The sequence below is a fragment of the Stegodyphus dumicola genome, chromosome 8 (assembly GCF_044657685.1).
Source record: "Stegodyphus dumicola isolate Sdum_Otavi_A_Nest chromosome 8, ASM4465768v1".
In the NCBI taxonomy this organism is placed as follows: domain Eukaryota; kingdom Metazoa; phylum Arthropoda; class Arachnida; order Araneae; family Eresidae; genus Stegodyphus; species Stegodyphus dumicola.
The window spans coordinates 166148767-166169996 of record NC_140775.1 but is presented as its reverse complement, the minus strand read 5'-3'; the positions used below and the strand labels follow the sequence as shown (position 1 = coordinate 166169996).

At 34.9% G+C, this 21230-nt stretch overlaps 1 protein-coding gene across 1 annotated transcript in view; it reads left to right on the top strand.

Moving 5' to 3' along the window:
- The first annotated feature begins 9935 nt into the window (after window positions 1-9935).
- Window positions 9936-21230, top strand: part of LOC118203098 (annexin A13-like) — a 47524-nt gene continuing 36229 nt past the window's right edge. The window contains exons 1-4 of the mRNA XM_035375339.2: window positions 9936-10261; window positions 10604-10637; window positions 12493-12556; window positions 18851-18945. Coding sequence (XP_035231230.2) covers window positions 10623-10637; window positions 12493-12556; window positions 18851-18945 — 174 coding nt within the window. The 5' untranslated portion in view covers window positions 9936-10261; window positions 10604-10622. The remainder of the gene's footprint in view (window positions 10262-10603; window positions 10638-12492; window positions 12557-18850; window positions 18946-21230) is intronic.

Below are 21230 nucleotides of genomic sequence, written 5' to 3'. Positions count from 1 at the left end.
AAACTCCAGAAAGAATTAAGCATGATTTAATTGGCAATAATAAATGAATGCGTTATCTTTGTTGTTGCGAAGCTAAGTTTCTCTAGATTGGCAACAAATCCACTAGTCTCCTGTTTCAAATGTAAACATCAATGGCCGCCATAAAAAAAGGCTTTGCGGCACTTAAACAACTTTAAAATTGTTGATAATTCTAAAAATATTGCATACAGATTTACTAAAGGCATAAAAACCTTAACCGGAAGATAAAAACAACATAATACAATCATTTTTAAAGCAAAAAATGTACTATTTACAAACATATAAGAGTAAAGAAACGGAGATCACTGAGCCCGGTAACAGAGTGGATATATATATAAATATATTTATATACGTTTGGTGCGGCCAATTGCAACCAAAATACGAGGTGCACATCTACATGTTATAGCAGTCCTATATACAAAATTTCAACGTTCTTAGGCTACTCGTTTTTGAGTTATGCGAGATACGTACGTACGCACGAACGTACGTACGTACGTACATACGTTGGTACAGACGCCACGAAAAATTCTCTTCAGAATTAATTTTAAAGCAGTTTTATAATTTTTTTGAAGGAAAAGAGTCTTTTATTCTTTCCTTACGTACAGATATCACGCAAAAACATCGTTAAATTGCATTCGCTAGCGGTCAAAATGGATATTTTCGTTGAAATATGCTGCCTGAAACTTTTCGCGGTTACAATACTTCCTTTTTACTTCGTACAAGGAAGTAAAAAGAACACGATCTTTCATTTTCTGAAACACCCAGATCACCCCGTATCATCCCGTGTTCCAGCGGAGCCAGTTTCATTGGAATGGTTGGATTCGCCCTTAGTGGCACATTTTTTGAAAGTATTCACTTCTCCTGTGAAACATAATTTACAAGGAGCGAAATATTGTAATACTAGATAAAATTGTCAAAACTGCAGCGAGTAACATTACTTATTGTGAGAGGAATTTTTCTAAATAGAAATAAATTGCATATGAAATAGCTAAGAGATTAAAAATGAGTACATTGTGTTTAAGAAATCTTACTGAACAAAACAGCAACTAGAATAATGGTTTTGGTTTATGGTGTTTACGGTAAAGCTTCGAGGGCTATCTGCCTAAGGGGGAATGCCTTCGTGAGGACGTTCTGAGGGAAACTGGCTCGTACACACGATACATATGAGGAAAGCCACGAGAATGCCCATGCAGCCAGCCCGTTCGTGGGATTCGAACCTCGGACCGAACTACCAATGTTCAGCGTCTTTACCGTTCGGCCGCTAGTGGGCCAACTAGGATAATGAAACAAGCTTCTAGAATGCCATCGATGACTTTGCTAACGCCATCGATGATTCTGCTGATAGCCCCGGAAGTCCAGAACTCCGCTATGTCACTGTCGTGTTTTAAACAGTTTAAATCAGTATTTACTACTTTTATGAACTTTTAACGTAGGAATCTTTCCGATCTTTAAAAAGTGTCTACTGAGAATTTAGCATTCCACTGATAATGTTATCCATTGATATTCCATTGAATTATCAATGGAATTTAACATTCCATTGATAATTCTGTTAATAGTAGTATATGCATTTTACTAAGGCGTGTAAAACTTGCAGCGCAAGAAAAGAGTATCACCAGTAGTAAAAGCAGCAGCTCTTTAGTTAGCAAAAAAGAAAACCTACTCAAAAGTAAAGTTTAATAATTCAGAAGCAGTGAAATAATTAATGTAAACATTGACAATGGACAAAATCTCAGGAACAGCCCAATTCAGCTTGATGTCTTCTTCTACTAAGAGTGCAGGACGTAATATTAAGTAGAATTAATTAATTTACAACGTCATATAAATCTTTTTCAAAGATCTGAAGACGCAGATCTTAATAATTTTCCTGCGTTATCGTTAAAAAAATAAGTGCGTTCAATTATCACTTTGTTTAGGAATATAGTTATTTATATGTAAACAACTTTTTTTTTGGAACATGTGAAAGTTAATGTGAACAACTTTTTTTTTTCAGCAGGTGAAAGTTTATGTGAACACCTTTTTTTTCAACAGGTGAAAGTTAATGGGAACAACTTTTTTTTCAACAAGTTCATGTGAACAACTTTCTTTTTCAACAGGTGAAAGTTACTAAGAGAAGAACCCAATTGAACCATAAGCATCTACAATCTGTGATGCAGATAATTGCTAGTAGTTCCCAAGGCTGCAAACTTTATCTGAATCGTTCTTTAAGTGTCAAGCTATAATAAGAAATAAAGAAGTTTATAATTATTTACATGCACGCATATGTAATTTTATCCATGCGCCAAAGAAAAATTTATTAAAAAAAAATGTGAAAGCTTTCCGATTTTATATTACGCCCAAACGAACTTTTTTTTCATTTACAGACACATACACGTTTCGAGAGCATTTGGATTAACGCCACTTTGACTAAAAATATTTAAAAACAGCATATCGTTAGAATTTCTGATAGGCAGTCCCGAGCGCTGGAGATAAAAATATATTATTTTCTAACGTGTTGCCACGGCTTGCTTTGAAACTGTTGAATATTTTAATAGAAAATTCGTTAAAGTTTTACAAATTATGAACTAGAAAATAAAATAGATTTCAAATTCGGGCTCCCAGGTATCCATGTTCAAGTGGAAGACAATGTTATTCAAAGTTTGATCGCTGTAGGTACCATTTTTTTTTTTACAATGCGAGAAACATACATGCATTCATGCAGATTCTCCATTATTAAATTTCTTTAAATATAATACAAGGCGATAATATTTGGTGGCAACAGTTTGAAAAGTGATACATCGCATTTTAGTGATTCAAGGCAAAATGTTGTTTCGACACTAATAACCCTTTTAAGTGAACGCCTCTTTGGGCTATCAAGAGAAAGAGATTAGGTTGCTATTAGTTATTTTCAGGTTTTGTCCCAGTTGATAAATTTTCCCTGAAAATTTACAATTCTTCATAGTTTTTTTTTTTTTTTTTTTTTTTTTATTTTTTAGTTTAAATTCAAGTAAGTTGCTTAATGATTAATTAAACATATTAGAATTATCTGAAAGAAATGTCAGTTTATGAATTTATAATTTAGTTGTCAGTATATTTGAATTATAATGCGTAACCAACAAAAATTTCTTACAGGCACCAAACTTTAGATTTCAGGTAAATAATAAATACAACTCCTTTTTTTCCTGTTTGCGATATTATTGTTATTGTTTATTTAGTCTTCATAAATAGTTAGTACCTAAAATTTTAAATTTAGTTAAAATATTTTTCATTTTGTTAGTAAATTTTTTCATTTCATTAAAAAAAGGAGGGCCCTTCAGCTGTTTTTGGATCGTGTTATTCGTCTCGCATGCAGTTTGCAGTTTGAATTTGAGAACAGTGCTTCAAAACATTTTTTTAACGTAAAATATACGTCTATGACCAATTAATTGCGCAAATAAATGCCGTATGAAACTTTTGCGGACGCTATGCAAATTATAATGCTCAATTTTTCGAGACAAGCAAGTTAGAATAAATGGAAATTCGGATGAAAAAGAAGGCCCCAGGCAATTACGGCTTTAAAGTAATATAATACTAATATTAACAACAGCAACGGCTTCATTTCACTTCTAAAATTAGAAATTCGGAAGCTGTATGGAAGTTTCTAGGGAACGGTTAACAAAACTAGATTCATTTAAAAAAACACACAGAGAGAGAGAGCGATGAAACAATTGAAAACATAAAGAGGCTATAAGGGTATTTCTCCCACCTTCTTAGCATGCGTTCGTGGTGTAGTGATCAGCACACTCGGCGCGTATTCCAGAGTTCCGAAGTTCAAGTCCCGGCGAGGGCATTGCACATTTTTCACGTCTCCCGTATCCAAAAAAAAAAAAAAAAAAAAAAAAAAAAAAACCTAATGTCTCTACAGTGGCGCTGGAACTATAAATGGGGGTGGTTGATGATTTTCCACCACCAGGATTTGGCGATTGGATCCCCTAATCCCCAGTCGCCCTTTAAAAGGGGGAGTGTATAAGGTATTTTCCCCGCCTTCTTAGTAGCCTTCTGCCTTCGGGGTGTGGTGGTGAGTACTCTCAGCGCGTATTCGAGAGGTCCGTGGTTCGAGTTCCGGTGAGGGCACTGCTCATTTTTCATCTCTTCTGCTTCGAAATAACCGATTGTCTCTACAAGAGAAATAAAAATACTAATAAATGAAAGAAAATTGTGGTTGTAGAGTCATTAGGATATTTTGAAGCAGTAGGTATGAAAAATGAGCAGTGCCCTCGCAGGGACTCGAACCTGGACCTCTGGAATACGCGCCGAGTGTACTATCGTTACACCTCGAAGGCATGCAGAAAGGATGGAGAAAATGCCTTATACACTCCCCCCCTTTAAAGCGCGACTGGGGATTAGGGAAACCAGTCGCCAAATCCTGGTGGTCAAGAATTATCATCTACCGATGCTGGAGACGTGAAAAATAAGCAGTGCCCTCGCCAGGATTCGAACTTGGACCTCTCGAATACGTGCCGAGTGCGCTACCGTTACACCACGAAGGTATGCAGAAAATAGGGAGAAATTAACCTTATATGGTAAATAATTAAAGTAACGTATTTTAGAAACTATACGAAATAGTTAAAAAGAAAATAAGAGTGATCTAATATTAGGAAGACGTAGTACCGAGAATGAAAGAACGATAAATATTATTTTGAGTAGTAATCTTCCGGAACAGATAAAAAATTTCTTTTATATCTCCTAATTTATTTAACAGTGAATAATATTGAAGTAACGTTCCCAAAAATCGATGCTCAGTTTTTATTCTAAAAATAAGGGGAACATTGCTGATTCCAAAAATATGTTTAGGTTTGGAATTCCAAAACTGGAAAATTAAGATGTGAGCTAACAGGACCACACCCCTTCTTTAAAGAGACAATTTTTTAAAAGGTTTCTCTTAAATAGCTTTTAACCGAAACTTTATTTACGTATTTTTTTCATTATTAAGATCTATGTATGCGGGCAGTATTATGCATTAACATTCTTTAGTCAAGAAACCTTCAGAGATAAAAGTTTGGACGGAAAGGAACATTTGCTTGACTGTGTATGCTTGACTGTGTATATTGCCTTACAGGCCAGAAGAAACAGGTGGCAGACAGCGGGAGAAATCGCTAGACACACGACACAGGCGACTGGACGACCGATATCGCGTTTTACAGTGGCCAGAAGACTGCACGGTGGTGGTCTGTTTGCACGACGCCCTGTACGGTGTGTACCTCTAACGCCTGCCCATGGGAGAAGGCGTTCTCTGTGGTGCCGGGAACACCGGAATTGGAGAGACAATGAATGGGGACGAGTACTCTTTACAGATGAGAACAGATTCAGTCTGAGTAGCGATTCTCATCGCATACTCATCTGGAGAGAGCGTGGAAGCCGCAATCGTCCCTCGAACATCATTGAAAGGGACAGGTATGGAGGCGGCGGTGTTCTCGTTTGGGGAGGCATCATGCTTGGTAGTCGTACAGACCTTCACATCTTCGACGCAGGTTCAGTCAACGGGACCCGTTATTGTAACGAGATTCTTCTTCCATATGTGCGTCTTCTTAGAGGCGCTATGGGTCCGCAGTTCCTTTTCATGGACGACAATGCACCATGTCATCGCACAATAGCTGCCGAACAGCTCTTAGAGAGTGAGGATATTGAACGTATGGATTCGCCGGCACGATCTCCGTATCTCAATCCCGTCGAGCATGTATGGGATTTTCTAGGCAGACGCTTGGCAGCTCGTACCTTACCACCAGTAACGATTCCGGAGCTTCGATTGGCGCTGCAAGACGAATGGGCAGCAATGCCTCAACAACTCATTAACACTCTCATTGTCAGCATGGGCAGACGCTGTGAAACCTGCCTAGCAGTCAGGGGAGATCATATCCCCTATTAAAGACCGGATGTTTCTTGCTGGACACCCAGCACAGGGATGTTTCGGCCTTCAGTCGCATTGCGCTCCATGCTACTTTTTCAATAAAGCTTCTTTTTATCCCTCTGATTTCTCTTTTAGTAAGTGTTTCTTACATGACTCATGTCCTTACGTATTGGGGATCTTACGGTATTAAATGTGTTCATTTGGAAAACTTTTGTACAAAGTTACATTGAAAAAACCGTCTCGTCCTTAATTTTTGCACACCAGTGTATTGTAGAACACGAACTGTATCCGGAATATCGAAAACTGTTGGATGCCATAGGTCTTTAGACAATGGTGTGTCCTATTTTTCTGTAGAATATAAATGGCCTCAAGTTGCGAGTTCTGGAGTCTCAAGACGTTATCGAGGTGGAATTCATTAGTTTCCGGACATTCAAAGGTATTGTTCTGGATCTCCCAACTTGCCACAGTTACATAGATCTGTTTCACTGATTTTAAAACGAGGATGAAGGTAGGAAAATGATCATGTCCAGTGAAGAACACATTTATCCAATTCGTTTTGCTCAGCAAATTCGTCGATACTTTTGGAACCATTTTGAAGATTCTTCTTCCAGTTAAAGCTGTTTCCCATGTCGTTTGCCATTGCTACATCAAAGATTGCCATGTCGAGACTTTGTGAAATCGGTAGTGGAACTTGTGTCTCTTATGCATATGTGGACGTAGCTGCTTCTTTCGCTAAATGGACAGCTATTTCATTTCCCTGAATTCCCATGTGTGCGAGAACCTAAAAATTTGAGAAGGATCTGAGGAATGAAAATTTAACAACTGTTGCTGTACTCCACGAACGAAACTGTTTCTAGTCTTGATGTTACAGAGCGCCTTTAAATCAGAGACAGAATCTGAAAAGATTGAGACTGAATGTTTATTGGAACATTGGCAAAGACCACTTCCCTTGCCATTTTCCATTTCAAGAGCCACCCGTGAATGTCTTAAATTGGAGTTCCAATTGATTTGCTTTAGATGAATTGTATCCGGAATATCGAAAACTGTTGGATGCCATAGGTCTTTAGACAATGGTGTGTCCTATTTTTCTGTAGAATATAAATGGTCCCAAGTTGCGAGTTCTGGAGTCTCAAGACGTTAGAGATGATAGCTTCGCTTTCAACTAGTAAGTCCAAGGATGGTATTCCTGGGATTACTTGTAATGCTAGAGTTGGGAAAGTGCGGTAAGCTCTTGTAAGGAGTAGCAGTTGCTGACGTTAAATTGTGCTGAGCAGTTTTCTTTCTTTTTGGGTAAGTTTTGTAATCCAGATTGAGGCTGAGTACAGTCATCAGGGTAAGCTATCACGTGCACATCTTCTAGACCTTCAAATTCACGAAATGCTGTTTAGGCTATTATGTTCCACGGTAGAGGTCCCACGCAGGAGCCCTGCGGGCAGCCTCTTGAGACGTTCTTCTTCGAACTACTTGTGGTAACTTAGCACAACAATCTGTGAGATAACTGCAAATCAGATTCAGAATCGATGCTGGACGTTTAACAAAAATTTTAAAATATTAAAGATGTCCGTCCACCAAAGTGCATCAAATGCGCTCTGGAAGTCCAAAGAGATTACTATTGTATGCATATTTTTATCCTTACTTGAACTAATTGTTTGAAGCAGGTCATTTAGATTATGTTCTGTTAATTTATTTTTTTAAAATCCATTTTGCTGGAAGAATTTTATTGAATCCGAGAAATGGTGAAGTCTTACCAAAATTGCGCGCTCTAAAAGCTTGCCAAATGCAGGAAGCAGGCTTATTGGTCTGTATGAAGTATGGAGTGACGGATCTTTGTCAGCCTTTAGGAATAATGCGACCTCTCCAATTTATCATCATATGAAAAGTAACTGTAGACGAAGTATTTGAGCCACATTAAGTAGATCCCCTTTTATAGTCTCTGTCTACGTTACTTGAAACTGAGTTGGAGTTTTGTTTTGCACAAGTGGTGCCCTCTATTAAATTTAAAGGTTATTTTAACCTTCGCAAGACTTCCTCATCTTAATCCAGAATGTAGAGATAGTCAGTCTAGCAGAGTCTGAAGACCTCTACACAGCTAGAACTCTACAAAATTGCATAAAAACAAACATAACACAACTTTAGTCTTACACATATAATTTTTATGCAGTTATCGCATAGAATAGCTCTTAACAGCAAAAATATGTGTTGTAATACTTTTGTATGAAAAAAATTGGTCTCGAAATGAAGTTTAAATGACAACAGGGAGAGGGGGGAAAAAATCCTTTTCTCAACGGAATTTGTCATTTTGAGTATTTTAAATAGTGTCCTTTAGAGTGTTTTGTTTTATGACGGGTCTATTTTTAATTTGCCTCAATATTCCATAGTTCTCTTAGCAACATATTTTAGGCAGATTAACGTTAATAGTCAAAATCCTTTCCTTTTTATTTTTATTATAACAAAACAAAGAAAAGAATGCACTGAAACAAATAATAAAAACAAACAAGCACAATTTAAAAAATAAAGAATTTTGTTAAAAAAAATTCTTAAACAGAGAAGTAATTTTTCTATTTGCGTAAAACAAACCCATAAATATTTTCTTTTTATGCTTATAGGTCTCATATTTGCCGAATATTGAATATTTTAGGTCATTTTACATGTCTTCACATTCACCTAAATCAGAGTTTCTTAAACTGTGGGTCGCGACCCCCGTGGTGGTCGCGGGACATCCAGCAGTTTTGATATCTCTTTAACTTGTAATAATTTTACAATTACCAAATATATTTACACAATGTATCTGAAAATAAAGATAAGACTATACAGACAAAGAAAAAAACGAAAACGTTTCGACGCATTCTCTTTATAATATGTATAAACGTTCGTTTTACTTCCTTTGCACGTCACGCTGTCGTTTTACTTCCTTTGCACGTCAGATTTCGTCTGTTACTTATTTAAAGTTTTCAGATCGTTCTACGTGTTAGAATTAGAAATTAAAGTTAATGGTCTAAAACTGCAGTAGTATATTACAGTACAAGTGAAAAAATTGACAGTTTCATTCACGCGTGTGTCGGATTTGCGCAATGCTTATGGGGTCACCACAAAAATTTCGTAAATTGTATGGGGTCCTGGGGTTGCGAAAAAATCTCAGTGATTAAAAAGGGTCGGGACTGAAAAAAGTTTAAGAAGCCCTAAGATAAATCAATTTATCAGCTTAAAAAAATTTTGTTCATTTTAGTATCTTTTTAAACTATTTAATTCACGAAAAAATTAAAAATCCATAACTAAAACAAAAATCAGGAAATTATGCTTAACCTTTAAAGAACAAGCACTCCGGATAATTACATTTCGGATGTTTAGAATACGGATAATTGGAATTCGTCAACATATATAAAAAGTATGCACTTCTGATGCCCTCATCCATTTGCCTTCCACCTCACTTTTCTCCTAAAATTATTAGGCCCCCCAGCGGCCGAGCGGTAAAGTCGCTGAACACTGGTAGTTCGGTCCGAGGTTTGAATCCCGCGAACGGGCTGGCTACATGGGCGTTTTCGTGGTTTTCCCCATGTGTAACGTGTATACGAGCCAGTTTCCCTTAGAAAGTCCTCCACGAAGGCATCCCTCCCCTTAGGCAGATAACCGTAGTGTGCTTTGCCATAATTAAATACACCACACCACACCTAAAATTATTCTCATGTATATTTGATAAAATTTAAAATTTACGTCTTTACCTCGTGGGAAAATTTAGGCTCTTTTAATTGCAGGCCTTATCATATGTTTGCAAATGTTCTGCATTTCGTTAGTCGCACACACGCACTGCGAAATTTAATCGTACTGTGTCTTACTATTACGAAATGGTTTACAGGATTCATGAAGGCATGCAACCTGAGTTTTTAACAGATTAAATGTCAAAAACATAAATTTAAACTAATTAATAATAATTACTAAACTTAACTGCTAACGTACAATAAATTTTAAGTCTTCATTAAATGTCAGGCTTTGCACCTTGGGATCTCTAATGCTCTAAAAAATTCTGAAAAGTAACGGGGGAGAAAAAGGAATTTTCCAAAAGCCCCTGGAGTGTGGGAGTGGCTCAGGAGTTACTTCTTGATTGCATGATTTGCCTTCGAGAGAGAACCAATAGAATTTCGTCTATCGGCTGCTTTTACAAGCTGCGTGATTAATACTGCTCGAGCGCTCGGCTCGATTTTTGATTGTCATTTTTTGGTAATATCTTCTATTAATTTTGTAATGTCTACCTTCTCTGCAGTTCTATCATCATTTATTTCCCGAGTGGTACCCGTTCTAAGCACTCCTCGAAGTTTTAGTTACGCATTTTTTCCCACTTGATTTACCAAAATACTTTCCAAATCCTTTTCTTGTGTTTCCACGGTAAGTACAGTTCCTCGTTTGAAGTGCACATAAATCATAAGTTCCGAATAAAGCTATGCAAAATATGCCTTATCATTGTAATGCTAAATAGCCTGTTTTATCTCTTCTTCGATTTCAATTTATAATACATTTATGTAGAACTTGAAATATATTTTTTAAAAGTTTCGCATTTTTTCGTATAAATGTATTACTAAATATTTTATTTTATCTATCATTTTAATTTTCATTTATGATGCATTTATATAGCACTTAAAATATGTTTAAAAAATTGTAGTCTATTTGTATTGATATAAATGTATTGTTATATTTACCTGAGTATTTTTCTTTACCTTTAATTCCTAGCTGTCTAAACTGGCAAATCATGGCCACAGTTATTGTAAGTAGTATTTATGAAATCTTGCAACAATGTGTTACTGTACATTGCTTATCTTAAAACTGTTTAAATATTTTTAGTGTTCACTGATTAATAATGACTGAATGATTAATAATGATGATCAGTATGTATTACATTTTTACATTGTTGAATACCGGCTTTATCTGCTTTTTGTTACTTTAATTTTTTTTTTTTTTTTTTTTTTTTTTTTTTTTTTTATACGTAGACTTTATCTACTTTTTCTGTTTACTTTTCTGCTTCTTCTATTACTATTCTACTTACTCTATACGTTACTTTACTTATTGTAGATCATTGCTATTGTAATATGTTATTATTATTATTCATAGTTATTATTATATTATTATTATTATTATTATTTCTATAGTATATTATTATTATTATATAATAATAATAATATATAATAATATATAATAATAATAATAATAAAAATAAATAAGGAGAGTCTTTTTTAGTTTGTTCACCTTTCTTCAATATATTTATATATATATATATTGAATGATCTAAAATTTTCGGAATTAAACTTCCTACATATGGGTACCCTCTTTTTTTAAACATTCTACTAAATTTATATTGGGAGATAATATAATCAATATTTCTTTAGTAAATATATATATATATATAATAAAAGTAATAAATAAGAAATTAAGGACGAAAACTTTAAATTAATTAATTTTTAAAATTTATTTAAAAGGAACTAAGAAGAAAAATCCTGTGCTATTGCTGCAAAAATAAAATATAATTTAATAGAGAATAAGTAAATAAAAAAATGTCTTCTGTGAAATGTGAAGTGAAATTAGATCGTAGGGTGGACTATTGTGAAAATTTTAAAAAATGAGTTTGTAAACAATTAAACTGGAATTTTTAATAAAATGCAAAAATAAAGACTAAAAACAATGTAAAAATGAGGACTAAAATAAAGTCTAAAATCAACAGGATTATTGCTGATTCCATAGAAAGATCCCGACATGGGTTTCTCTCTCTCTCTGTATATATAAGTTTGAGAAGATAAAAAAATAATCAAAAAACCTGAAAGGTTTCAGATTTTAAATTACATCCAAAGGGGCGTTTTTTTTAACGTTTTTCTGTTACTTTTATTTATTAAATATGTTCTTTGCACTTAAACCGTAAAATTCAGTTCAATAGCAATGTCGCAAAATAATTTTAAAATGAGTATATCTTTAGAATTTCCCATGCACAGTTCCGCGAGCAGATGATAAGTTTTTTTTTTTTTTTTTTTTCTTTTTTTTTCCTTAGAGTGTTGCCATTGCTCGCTTTGAAATCGTTGAGTTTGTTAATCAAAAATTCGTTATAGTTTTTACAAAATATGAAATCGATAATAAAACAAATTCCAAATTTCAAATTTGGCCTTCCCCATGCCCATATTCGTAGGAGGATTACGTCATTCAAAATTCGATGGCTCTATGTCCCGTTGTTTTATCACAATGCGAGAAATATGCACACATTTATGCAGATTTTTCATTTTTTAATTTCTTCAAATATAATGCAGGACTCTAATATTTGGTGGCAACAGTTTGAAAAGTGATTCGCCTTTTATATTGATTCAACGCAAAATCGCAAAACGAAAACACTAGTCCTTCAAGGACAAAGCCCATTTGGACTAATAATTCCTACGCTTAAGTTGCAGAGAATTGAATTTTAAAGAAATTTATATATAGGTCTTATCTACGTTCATATTTTGAATACATTTATATCGGCTTTCAACACTTTTTATATTACTGAATAAAAAAATTATTATTTAATATTAAATTATTTTATACATTAATGCAAATTTGCATTATTTAATGGGTGAAAAAAAAACTTTTATTGTATTATTTAGTTTCATCATCCTTTTGATTCTGAGAGTGATGCCGTTGCTCTGAAGGAAGCAATAAATAACCTTGGTAAGGAACTCTACCCTCCCTATTTGTGGTTTGATTTTGTACTTGAATATAAAAGAATTTTTTTGAATAAATTTGCAATTTTAAATTACTGTGTAAATTACTCTTTTTTAATTTTTTTTATTAATGCAGTGTCTTTTTATCCATTAACTATGATTTATTTATCTGAAAAAGTCTCTTACTTTTACTGTACGTTCTATTTTTTTACTGGTTCATTTCAAACTGCTAAAGAATAGATTGATACCGTAAAATTTATTTGTAATTTTTTAATTCTTTTTTCAAATGCCAATTATATGAGAAAATCATAAAATTAATATAAGCTTATTAAAATATTTACAGCTTTTATTTGTGAATTTGTCAGGACTTCTATTTCTCCTTAGCTGCTCTGCGAACATGAAGTGTCTTGAATGGGAGCAGTGAACTTACTGGAAGCTATGTTCTGTGAAATTGTAAAATAGGTGACTAGAATGCAAAGGGTTTAACTAACCTTTATTCTCCACGATATTACAGGCGTTCCCGCACTTCGGGATACAAAGACCAACCATTTGTGGTCTGAACGTAAAAATAGTATAACTACTAACTAACTAAATTTAAATAAGAGCTAAACTTTGAATACTTTACACAGAAACTGATTGCAAGCTCGTTTGAAGTACAGTACCAAGAAGGCTCACTCTCTCCCCATCTACCCTCCGTTCCTCCCATCAGCGGTCGAGCGGTAAAGTCACTGAACACCGGTAGTTCGGTCCGAGGTTCGAAACCCGCGAACGGGCTGGCTGCATGGGCGTTTTCGTGGTTTTCCCTATGTGTAACGCGTACACGAGCCAGTTTCCCTTAGAAAGTCTTCCACGAAAACATCCCTCCCTTTAGCCGGATAGCCATTGAGGCTTTGTGATAATCCCATACACACACACTAACCTCTGTTCCTGGCGAAAAGTCACTACTTAAATACTCAAGCGTTAGCAAGTACAATTTGCATAAACAGTTTAACGCGTTTATTCTAGCCGGAAGTGGGAAATAAGAGAGGACAGTAAAGATTTAAAACAAAATAAACGTTAGTCAAACTTAAGATCCTTACAAATTAATATGATATTTTACTGAAGGATAAAGAATCTTTCACACTTCACATTTTATTATTTTTACTATTTGCGCTTGGCATTTTTGTCTTTTTTTTTTTTTTTTTTTTTTTTAATTATTATTTCCTTGTATTCACATGAACAAACAAATAGTGATTTGTTAAACATACTTTCTAGTAGCTGCACTGTTGAAAATTGTGCAGTGAAAACTTTTTTTTTTTACATTGAATGTTTTAACTCCTCATTGTATTTGTCTGATAATTTTTTTTAGTAAATGATCAAGCGTATCTTTCATGACTGCTCTGCACGTGTTTAGTGAACTTTTCTAAGTTTTAATCCAATGATTTTTTAATATGTTGCTATATAATCCAAGTATTGTTAATCAGTGACGAAACAAGAAAATGATTTGGTTACTCAAGTTAATGTAATTTTTTTTTCAATACTCTAAGGCAGCGGTTCTCAACCTTTTGACTAACGCGTACGATCTAAACAAAAATTGAAAACCTTTAGCACCACCACTACAAAGTACTACAACCACCACCACTCTCGAACAAAGCTCAGATCGCATAAATTTACAAGTGTTAGAGAAAAAACTCAATCTGAATGTTGGGGTTTTAATTTTTGAATTTAATAGTTAAAAATACTTTGCTTCTTTGTGTACCACCTATTTTTCTCTTGAGCACCACTAGTGGTACGCGTACCACCGGTTGAGAACCCCTGCTCTAAAGGATAATTGACAGTGTAATGCAGAATAGGTTGAAATAACAAGAGGCGTCCATTTACACTGTTGTTTATTTACAATTTCTGTTTTTAAATCATTATTATTCCTGCAGCTTTCCAAATATGTGACCAGTTACCAAAATTATTCACTGCTTCTCAACTAAAATCAACAGTTTATATTCTTTTAGTGTCTTAAGATAAATTATTTATACAGATTTGGTTATTTAAAGTGGAAATTTGTTAAACTATTTCCGATTCTTATAAACACTTTTTCCTCAGGATATTTTACTAAACAATATAATACATGTAGATAAATAAGTACTTCCTTATTAGCATTATTAGGGCCTCGTTATTTAAATGGCGCCAAGCATCTTTCTTGTTAATGAACTGCGTCAAAGTGGCAACCTGCTCGCCAAACGGTCATACAAACGGCGCCTTCACCAAACCGTCGCCAAACGGTCGGCAACCCTATCCACAATCACTGTCCGTCCATTACGAGAGCAGCTCTTATCAGGGTTATCATTTTGTCCATTAACAAGAGGATCTTAGCACCGTTTAAGTATGGTTTGGTTTATTTGATTATGGCAAAGCACATGAGGACTAACTACCTAAGGAGAAGGATGCCTTTTTGGAGGACGTTCTAAGGGAAACACGTATACACGTTACACATGGAGAAAACCACGAAAACGCCCTTGCAACCAGACCGTTCACCAGGATTCGAACCGAAGTACCTGTGTTCATCGACTTTACCTCTCACCCGCTGGTGGGCCCCACCGTTTAAGTAAAGACGATGGCAATGGTGAAGAAGTATCGATAAATATATACAAAATGATTTTTTACTTTGTAGTATACGGTGGCGTAACTAGAGGGGGGAGGGGTAGTCGCTAAGCCCGGGAGCCAGCCGTTTCGGAGGAGATGATGTTACTTCATCCCATATATATATGTGTGTGTATGTCTGGCTTAAGTGTCTGTTTGTCGCCGATATTTTATTAGTTGCTTGCGTAACTGTACTACCCAATGGGGTGAAGTTGCCACGGCACAGGTTTACCGTTTCAATTGAGACGTACACAACTTCCTGTAAAACTTGCCTTTGCTTATGACCATCCATAGTCTCAGGGCCAAACGCTTAAGCGTGTTGGCATTTTTTTTACCTGAGCCTGCATTCGGACACGGTCAACTTTATGTTGCCTGTTCAAGAGTTCGGGAAAGAACGGACGTAAAATTAAAAATAATGGATGGTCCTCTGCAAGGCGAACTTAAAAATGATGGAAAGATCTACACAAGAAATGTTGTGTACAAAGAGATCTTTGACATGTGAATTAACATTTCATTATTTAAATCACCTTTATTGATTGAGCTAGCGGTGGGCTCTTAAGAAATGTACCGCCAGTGGTTTCCTTCATTGCACTCTAAGCAATTAAGCAAGTAGAAGTGGGAAACCCCGTGGGGCAGTAAGCAAAGGGGCGTCCTCGCCGCCTGCTCTGGGTAATTCAGTTTAAATTAGCAGACACCTTTGCACAAATCATTTTAATTACAATTTATAATATCTAGAACAGCTGTCATTTCGTACGATCGCCGGGCTTTCTAATAATAATTATAAACATAAAAGTGAAGAAAAAGAACAAATACAAACATTTAGACAAGAGCAGACATCAAAGACAAAAACAAACAAACAAAAAAAAAACCGCGAACAACAAACACAAACAATGGTAACAACAAATCAGTAAAATAGACCAAATAGGTAATAAATAGGCAATAAAAAGCAAAAATCATGCACTGATTCCCACTGCCCGGCGCTCACCGTTAATAATTTTCATCATAGATTTACATAATTGTGCGAAATCTTTATAACATAAAAAGGGATTTTTCAAAATCAATATTTTGATTTTTTCTTAAGCTATTAAAGTTGGGACAGACCTCGAGGAAATGCTTAGCATCACCAAACAAACCACATATTCTATTACGAGAGCAGCTCTTATCAGGGTTAGCATTTATAGTTAACATTTACATAGTTAACATTTATTGTCGTTCTGTATCTTAAACCTCGCGAAGTATCCCGGGAAACGCCCATGTCCGGTCAGAAACTGGTTAACTTCAAAATCATTGAAGATAATATTCTTTTTCTTAGTCAGTTAGTTCTAAGTGTTTTTCCTTTCAAAAGTATTCCATTGTAACTGCCATTGCTTAAAATAATACGAATAAATAACTTTGGTTGCAATTTCTTTTTTTAACTTTGAACATAGGGCGTGCCCGAAACACTCCCTCAGGAGTATATAAGGTGTTTTCTCTCTCTTCCCAGCATGCTTTCGTGGTTTAACAGTTAGCACACCCGGCGCGTATTCGAGAGGTCAGGTTCGAATCCCGGCGAGGGAATTGCTGAAGTTTCACGTCTCTAGCATCCAAATAACCTAATGGCTCTACAGTGTCATAATACAACATAATGATAGCAGGAGCAATCAGGTAAACCTCTGCAACGTCAGCGAACCAAAAAAAACAAGCAAAATACTCATATAAATTTAAAATGTAGGAATTAAAGCTTTTCTTCAAAAACAAAGCTTTAGTTTATTTTTGTATATGTCATTTTGACTTTTTTTCGGGGGGGGGTGTATTTGATTGTACACTGACTACAAATAAGCATTTGGACACCTATGCAAATGACGATATCTGCGGTCCTAAGGTATTTCACGGACTCCGCCGGTATATATCGTGTAGGAAACAGCATCAGCTTTAGTCGCATGCAAGATGCCTCGCAGTTCGGAGCTCTCTGATTTCGAGAAAGGTATAATTATCGGGTGTCACAAATGTGGCCGATCCTTAAAGGGCATATCTAGTGATCTGAAGTACCCAAATCGACAGTGGCCTATGTGATTAAGAAGTAGAAGGTGAGCGGTGATTGTCGGAATGTGCCCCGAGTCGGCAGACCAGCGAAACTGGGAGATAGAGACCGACGAGTGCTGTCCAGAGAAATTCGGAAGAACCGCACCCAACCGATGCCCTCATCCGCGAGGAGTTTCAACAGGCATCCGGGAGTATTGTTTCAATGAATACCATCCGTAAGGAGAGACATCTGCTTGGTTTTCATGGTCGTGCTGCCTTTGATCGCAAAGTCCAACCGCGCTGCTCGGTTAATGTGGTGCAAAGCACATCGAAATTGGACCGTAGATCAGTGGAAACGGGTTCTTTGGAGTGACGAATCAAGGTTCACTCTTTACCTTTCGGATGGCAGGGTCTGGGTCTGGCGTCTACCTGGAGAACGACTCCTGCCAGAATGCATTGTGCCAACAGTCAAGTTCGGCGGAGGTGGAATTATGGTCTGGGTGTGTTTCTCCTGGTATGGGCTGGGACCCTTGGTCTCCATTCATGGTAAGCTCAACTCCGATGCCTACTGCACTATTTTGGATGACAATGTGCTTCCTACGTTGTGGCAGTTTTACGGGTTGGACCCCTGTTACTTTCAGGACGACAAAGCCAGTTGTCATGTTTCGACGTTAACCAAGGCTTGGAAAGGTGCCAATGGAGTTCATCGAATGCCCAGAGTCCAGACCTGAACCCTATCGAGAACCTCTGGAACGAGTTGCATCGCCGAATTCAGGGGTGCACTACCCGTGCAAAATCGGTGAAGGAACTTCTATGTCTTCTCCAAGCCGAGTGGAAGAAAATACCACTAGCTGTAATACAAAGACTTGTGTAAAGTATGCCCCGGAGGGTCCATACTTTCCACAAGTCTTTGTAATTACCCCTCGTGGAGGCTCTACCTACTATTGATTTTGAATAAAGTTAGTTTTTCTTTTCTATCACAGGTGTCCAAATACTTATTGGTAGTCAGTGTATATGAAGAAAGGCGACATATTCAAGGACCGACCCAAGCGGTAAAAGCTCTAGTTACTGGTTGCGTATCGTAAAAAATCAACAAGAAGAAAAATGGAACGGGTTCTCCTTCCTTTATAAGGCGGCTGTATCGTATTTCGTGTATTAAAGTTTATTTTAGTTTCTTCATATTATAATACAGAACTACAGAAACACTTATTTGCTTTACAATTGTTATTTACGTAACTTTTTAATTGCTACAAAAGTTTTTAAAAAGTACATATCAATAATTTATTGTAAAATTAAAGATTCATTTTTTCGATTTAAATATACACATATATGGCAAAAGGCTTCAAAAAAAGAATAAGAATCTTGAATTTAAATATATGGTGAATGTTTATTTGTGATTATAAGCTGGTTAAGAATGTGCGTATTTTTAGCTAGAGTATTTATTATATTCGGGAACAATATCAAAATAATGTTATGATATTGCTAAAATTTTAATGAAGCATTTTTCCTTTTTTAATGCACAATCTTTGATCGAATATTTTAATAAAATATTTTCTTCTTGATGCGCAAGTTTTAAAGGAATATATTACTTTAACGCACACAATGTTTTGTAGAACATTTAGTCTGAATATATATAAATTTTCAATGACTTATTTTGATATTTGTATGTTTTTTTCCTTCCTTTCAGGTCAAAATGACGATTCCTTGATTCAGATCTTAGGTAATCGCACAAATGAGCAACGTAAAAGAATAATGGAAACGTACAAAACAATGTTTAATGAGGTGATTTTTTTCATCTTATTTCACATTTTAAATTAAGCTTTTGCGGAGCAAATGTTGCAAATTCTACTTATTCCATTTTGCTGTTTAGTATATTTTACACATATTAGTAGTACTTTCGTTGCATGTTTTATTTTTTAATTCTTCCTATCTGAACTATCGATCATATAATATGTGTGTGTGGTGCCGACGTCGAACGCCAGATGGCGCTGGGCTGCACCTGGTTTAGATGTTCTCTCTGACAGCTGAAACTCAGTCGAACTTTTAAAACACGAGAGATTATCTCTACATGTAATAAAAGAAAGAGTCTGTCTGTGTGTGTGTGTCTTTCGTTCGCGCTGCGCGTAAGCTAATAGACCCACGACTACGAAATTTGGTACATAGGTGCATCTAGACAAGAGCCAGTGCACCTCGAAGCGATTTTTTCGAAATTCGAATTACAATTTTTTTTATTTTATGTTTTGTGATGAAATCGCGTCATTTTGAGACATAATGGGCTATAGGAAAGCGAGATTTTACTCTACGCACTCCATTTTCACATCGTCATGAAATGTCAACACTTAGCTATTTTTCGAACTTAAAATAAATTTCGTGTTTCAATAAATCGATTCAATACGAATTTATTTAACAAAGTGAGTTTAACATCTTTTCAGCGGGATTTTTTCTAAAAAAGTTTATGTTTAAAAATGTACAGTTTATTTTTCTTTGATTTTTGGACACGTTAAACTTTCATCCTTGCGACAGCTTTAACAAAAAGAATTTTCGAAAAATAATATTTTGTAATTTTAAAGAATTTTTTAAATGAAGCTTCCGAGTATACTTCTCACATCTCACATCTTTAAAAACGTGATTTTGGCAATCTTATTGTTGTTGATAGATTTTTGATGAAATCGCATCATTTTGAATAGTTTCATTCTTTTAGAAATATGGGTTTGGCAACAATTTTTCATCGTATTTCTTATGTTACTCTTTTTAAGAGATTGGCATATTTCATTGTCATTTATATAAATATATATAATGTATTTTATTATTATTATTATTATTATTTTTTATATAAAGTTGTTCTGCAGAGTGAAATTCTGCGCGGCATTTTATGTTTTTTGAGTTGTTTTCATGTTATTTTTTGCTTATTTCACTGTTTGTAAGATATTGAAAAGTTTTGCATGATTTTTTTTTCTTCAACGGAAAGTTGGTTAATTTTTTATTAGGATAATTAATATTTGTATTAAGAGATATAGGTTATTTCATTGTAATTTTTTTCTCTTGAAAATATAAAATAAAATATTATTAATTATACTTTGCTTTTCAGAAGTTTTTGTTTTTTGTATTCTTTTATGTTATTTATTGCTCATTTCACTGTTTTTAAGATATTGAAAAGTTTTGAGCGATTTTTTAAGGAAACAAAGTTCTTAACAACCTTTATACCATTTCAGTTCTTAAGATTTTGCAAAGGGAAGTTGGTTAATTTATTTATTAGGATAATTAATATTTATATTAAGGGATATTGCTTATTTAATTGTAATTTTGTTCTACGTAATAGCTTTTTTTTATGAAGTTGTTCTGCAGAGTAAGATTCTACGCAGTTTTTAAATTTAACGTTTGGTGTTTCCTTCAGCCATTTTTCGGTACATTTAAAAGCCAGACAAAGGCTGGCAGCGAAGCTGGTATATAAGAATAAAAAGAATTTTTAGCAGAAAAACTATCGTTAGGATAGCCGATTTCGGAATAAAACATAAGCAAATCGTCTGCCAATATAAACGGCAACACGGTGCTTTTTTTAAAAGAATAACTGCTTGAAATTGTTTGCTAAGTGAATTCAAAATTCTTAAAAAAAATAAATAAATAAATAAATCTGAAATGTTTCAGATTTTAAATTACTTCCAAATGGGCGGGTTTTTTTTTAACATTTTGTGTGTACTATCTTTTTTATTAAATATCATGTTTTTCGCACTTAAACGATAAAATTCAGTTCAAGAGCAATATCGAAAAATAATTTTAAAATGAGCATAGCTTTAGAATATCCGATACACAGTCTCGCGCGCTGGAGATAAAAATGTTTTTTGTGTACAACGTTGCCATTGCTCGCTTTGAAATCCATGAGTTTGTTCATCAAAAATTCGTTAAAGTTTTACAAAATATGAAATAGATAATAAAACAAATTGCAAATTTTAAATTTGGGTTTCCAGATGCCCATATTCGCAGGAGGGTTAGCTATTCAAAATTTGATGGTTCTGGGTATACCGTCGTTTTATCACAATGCGAGAAACATACATACATTCATGCAGATT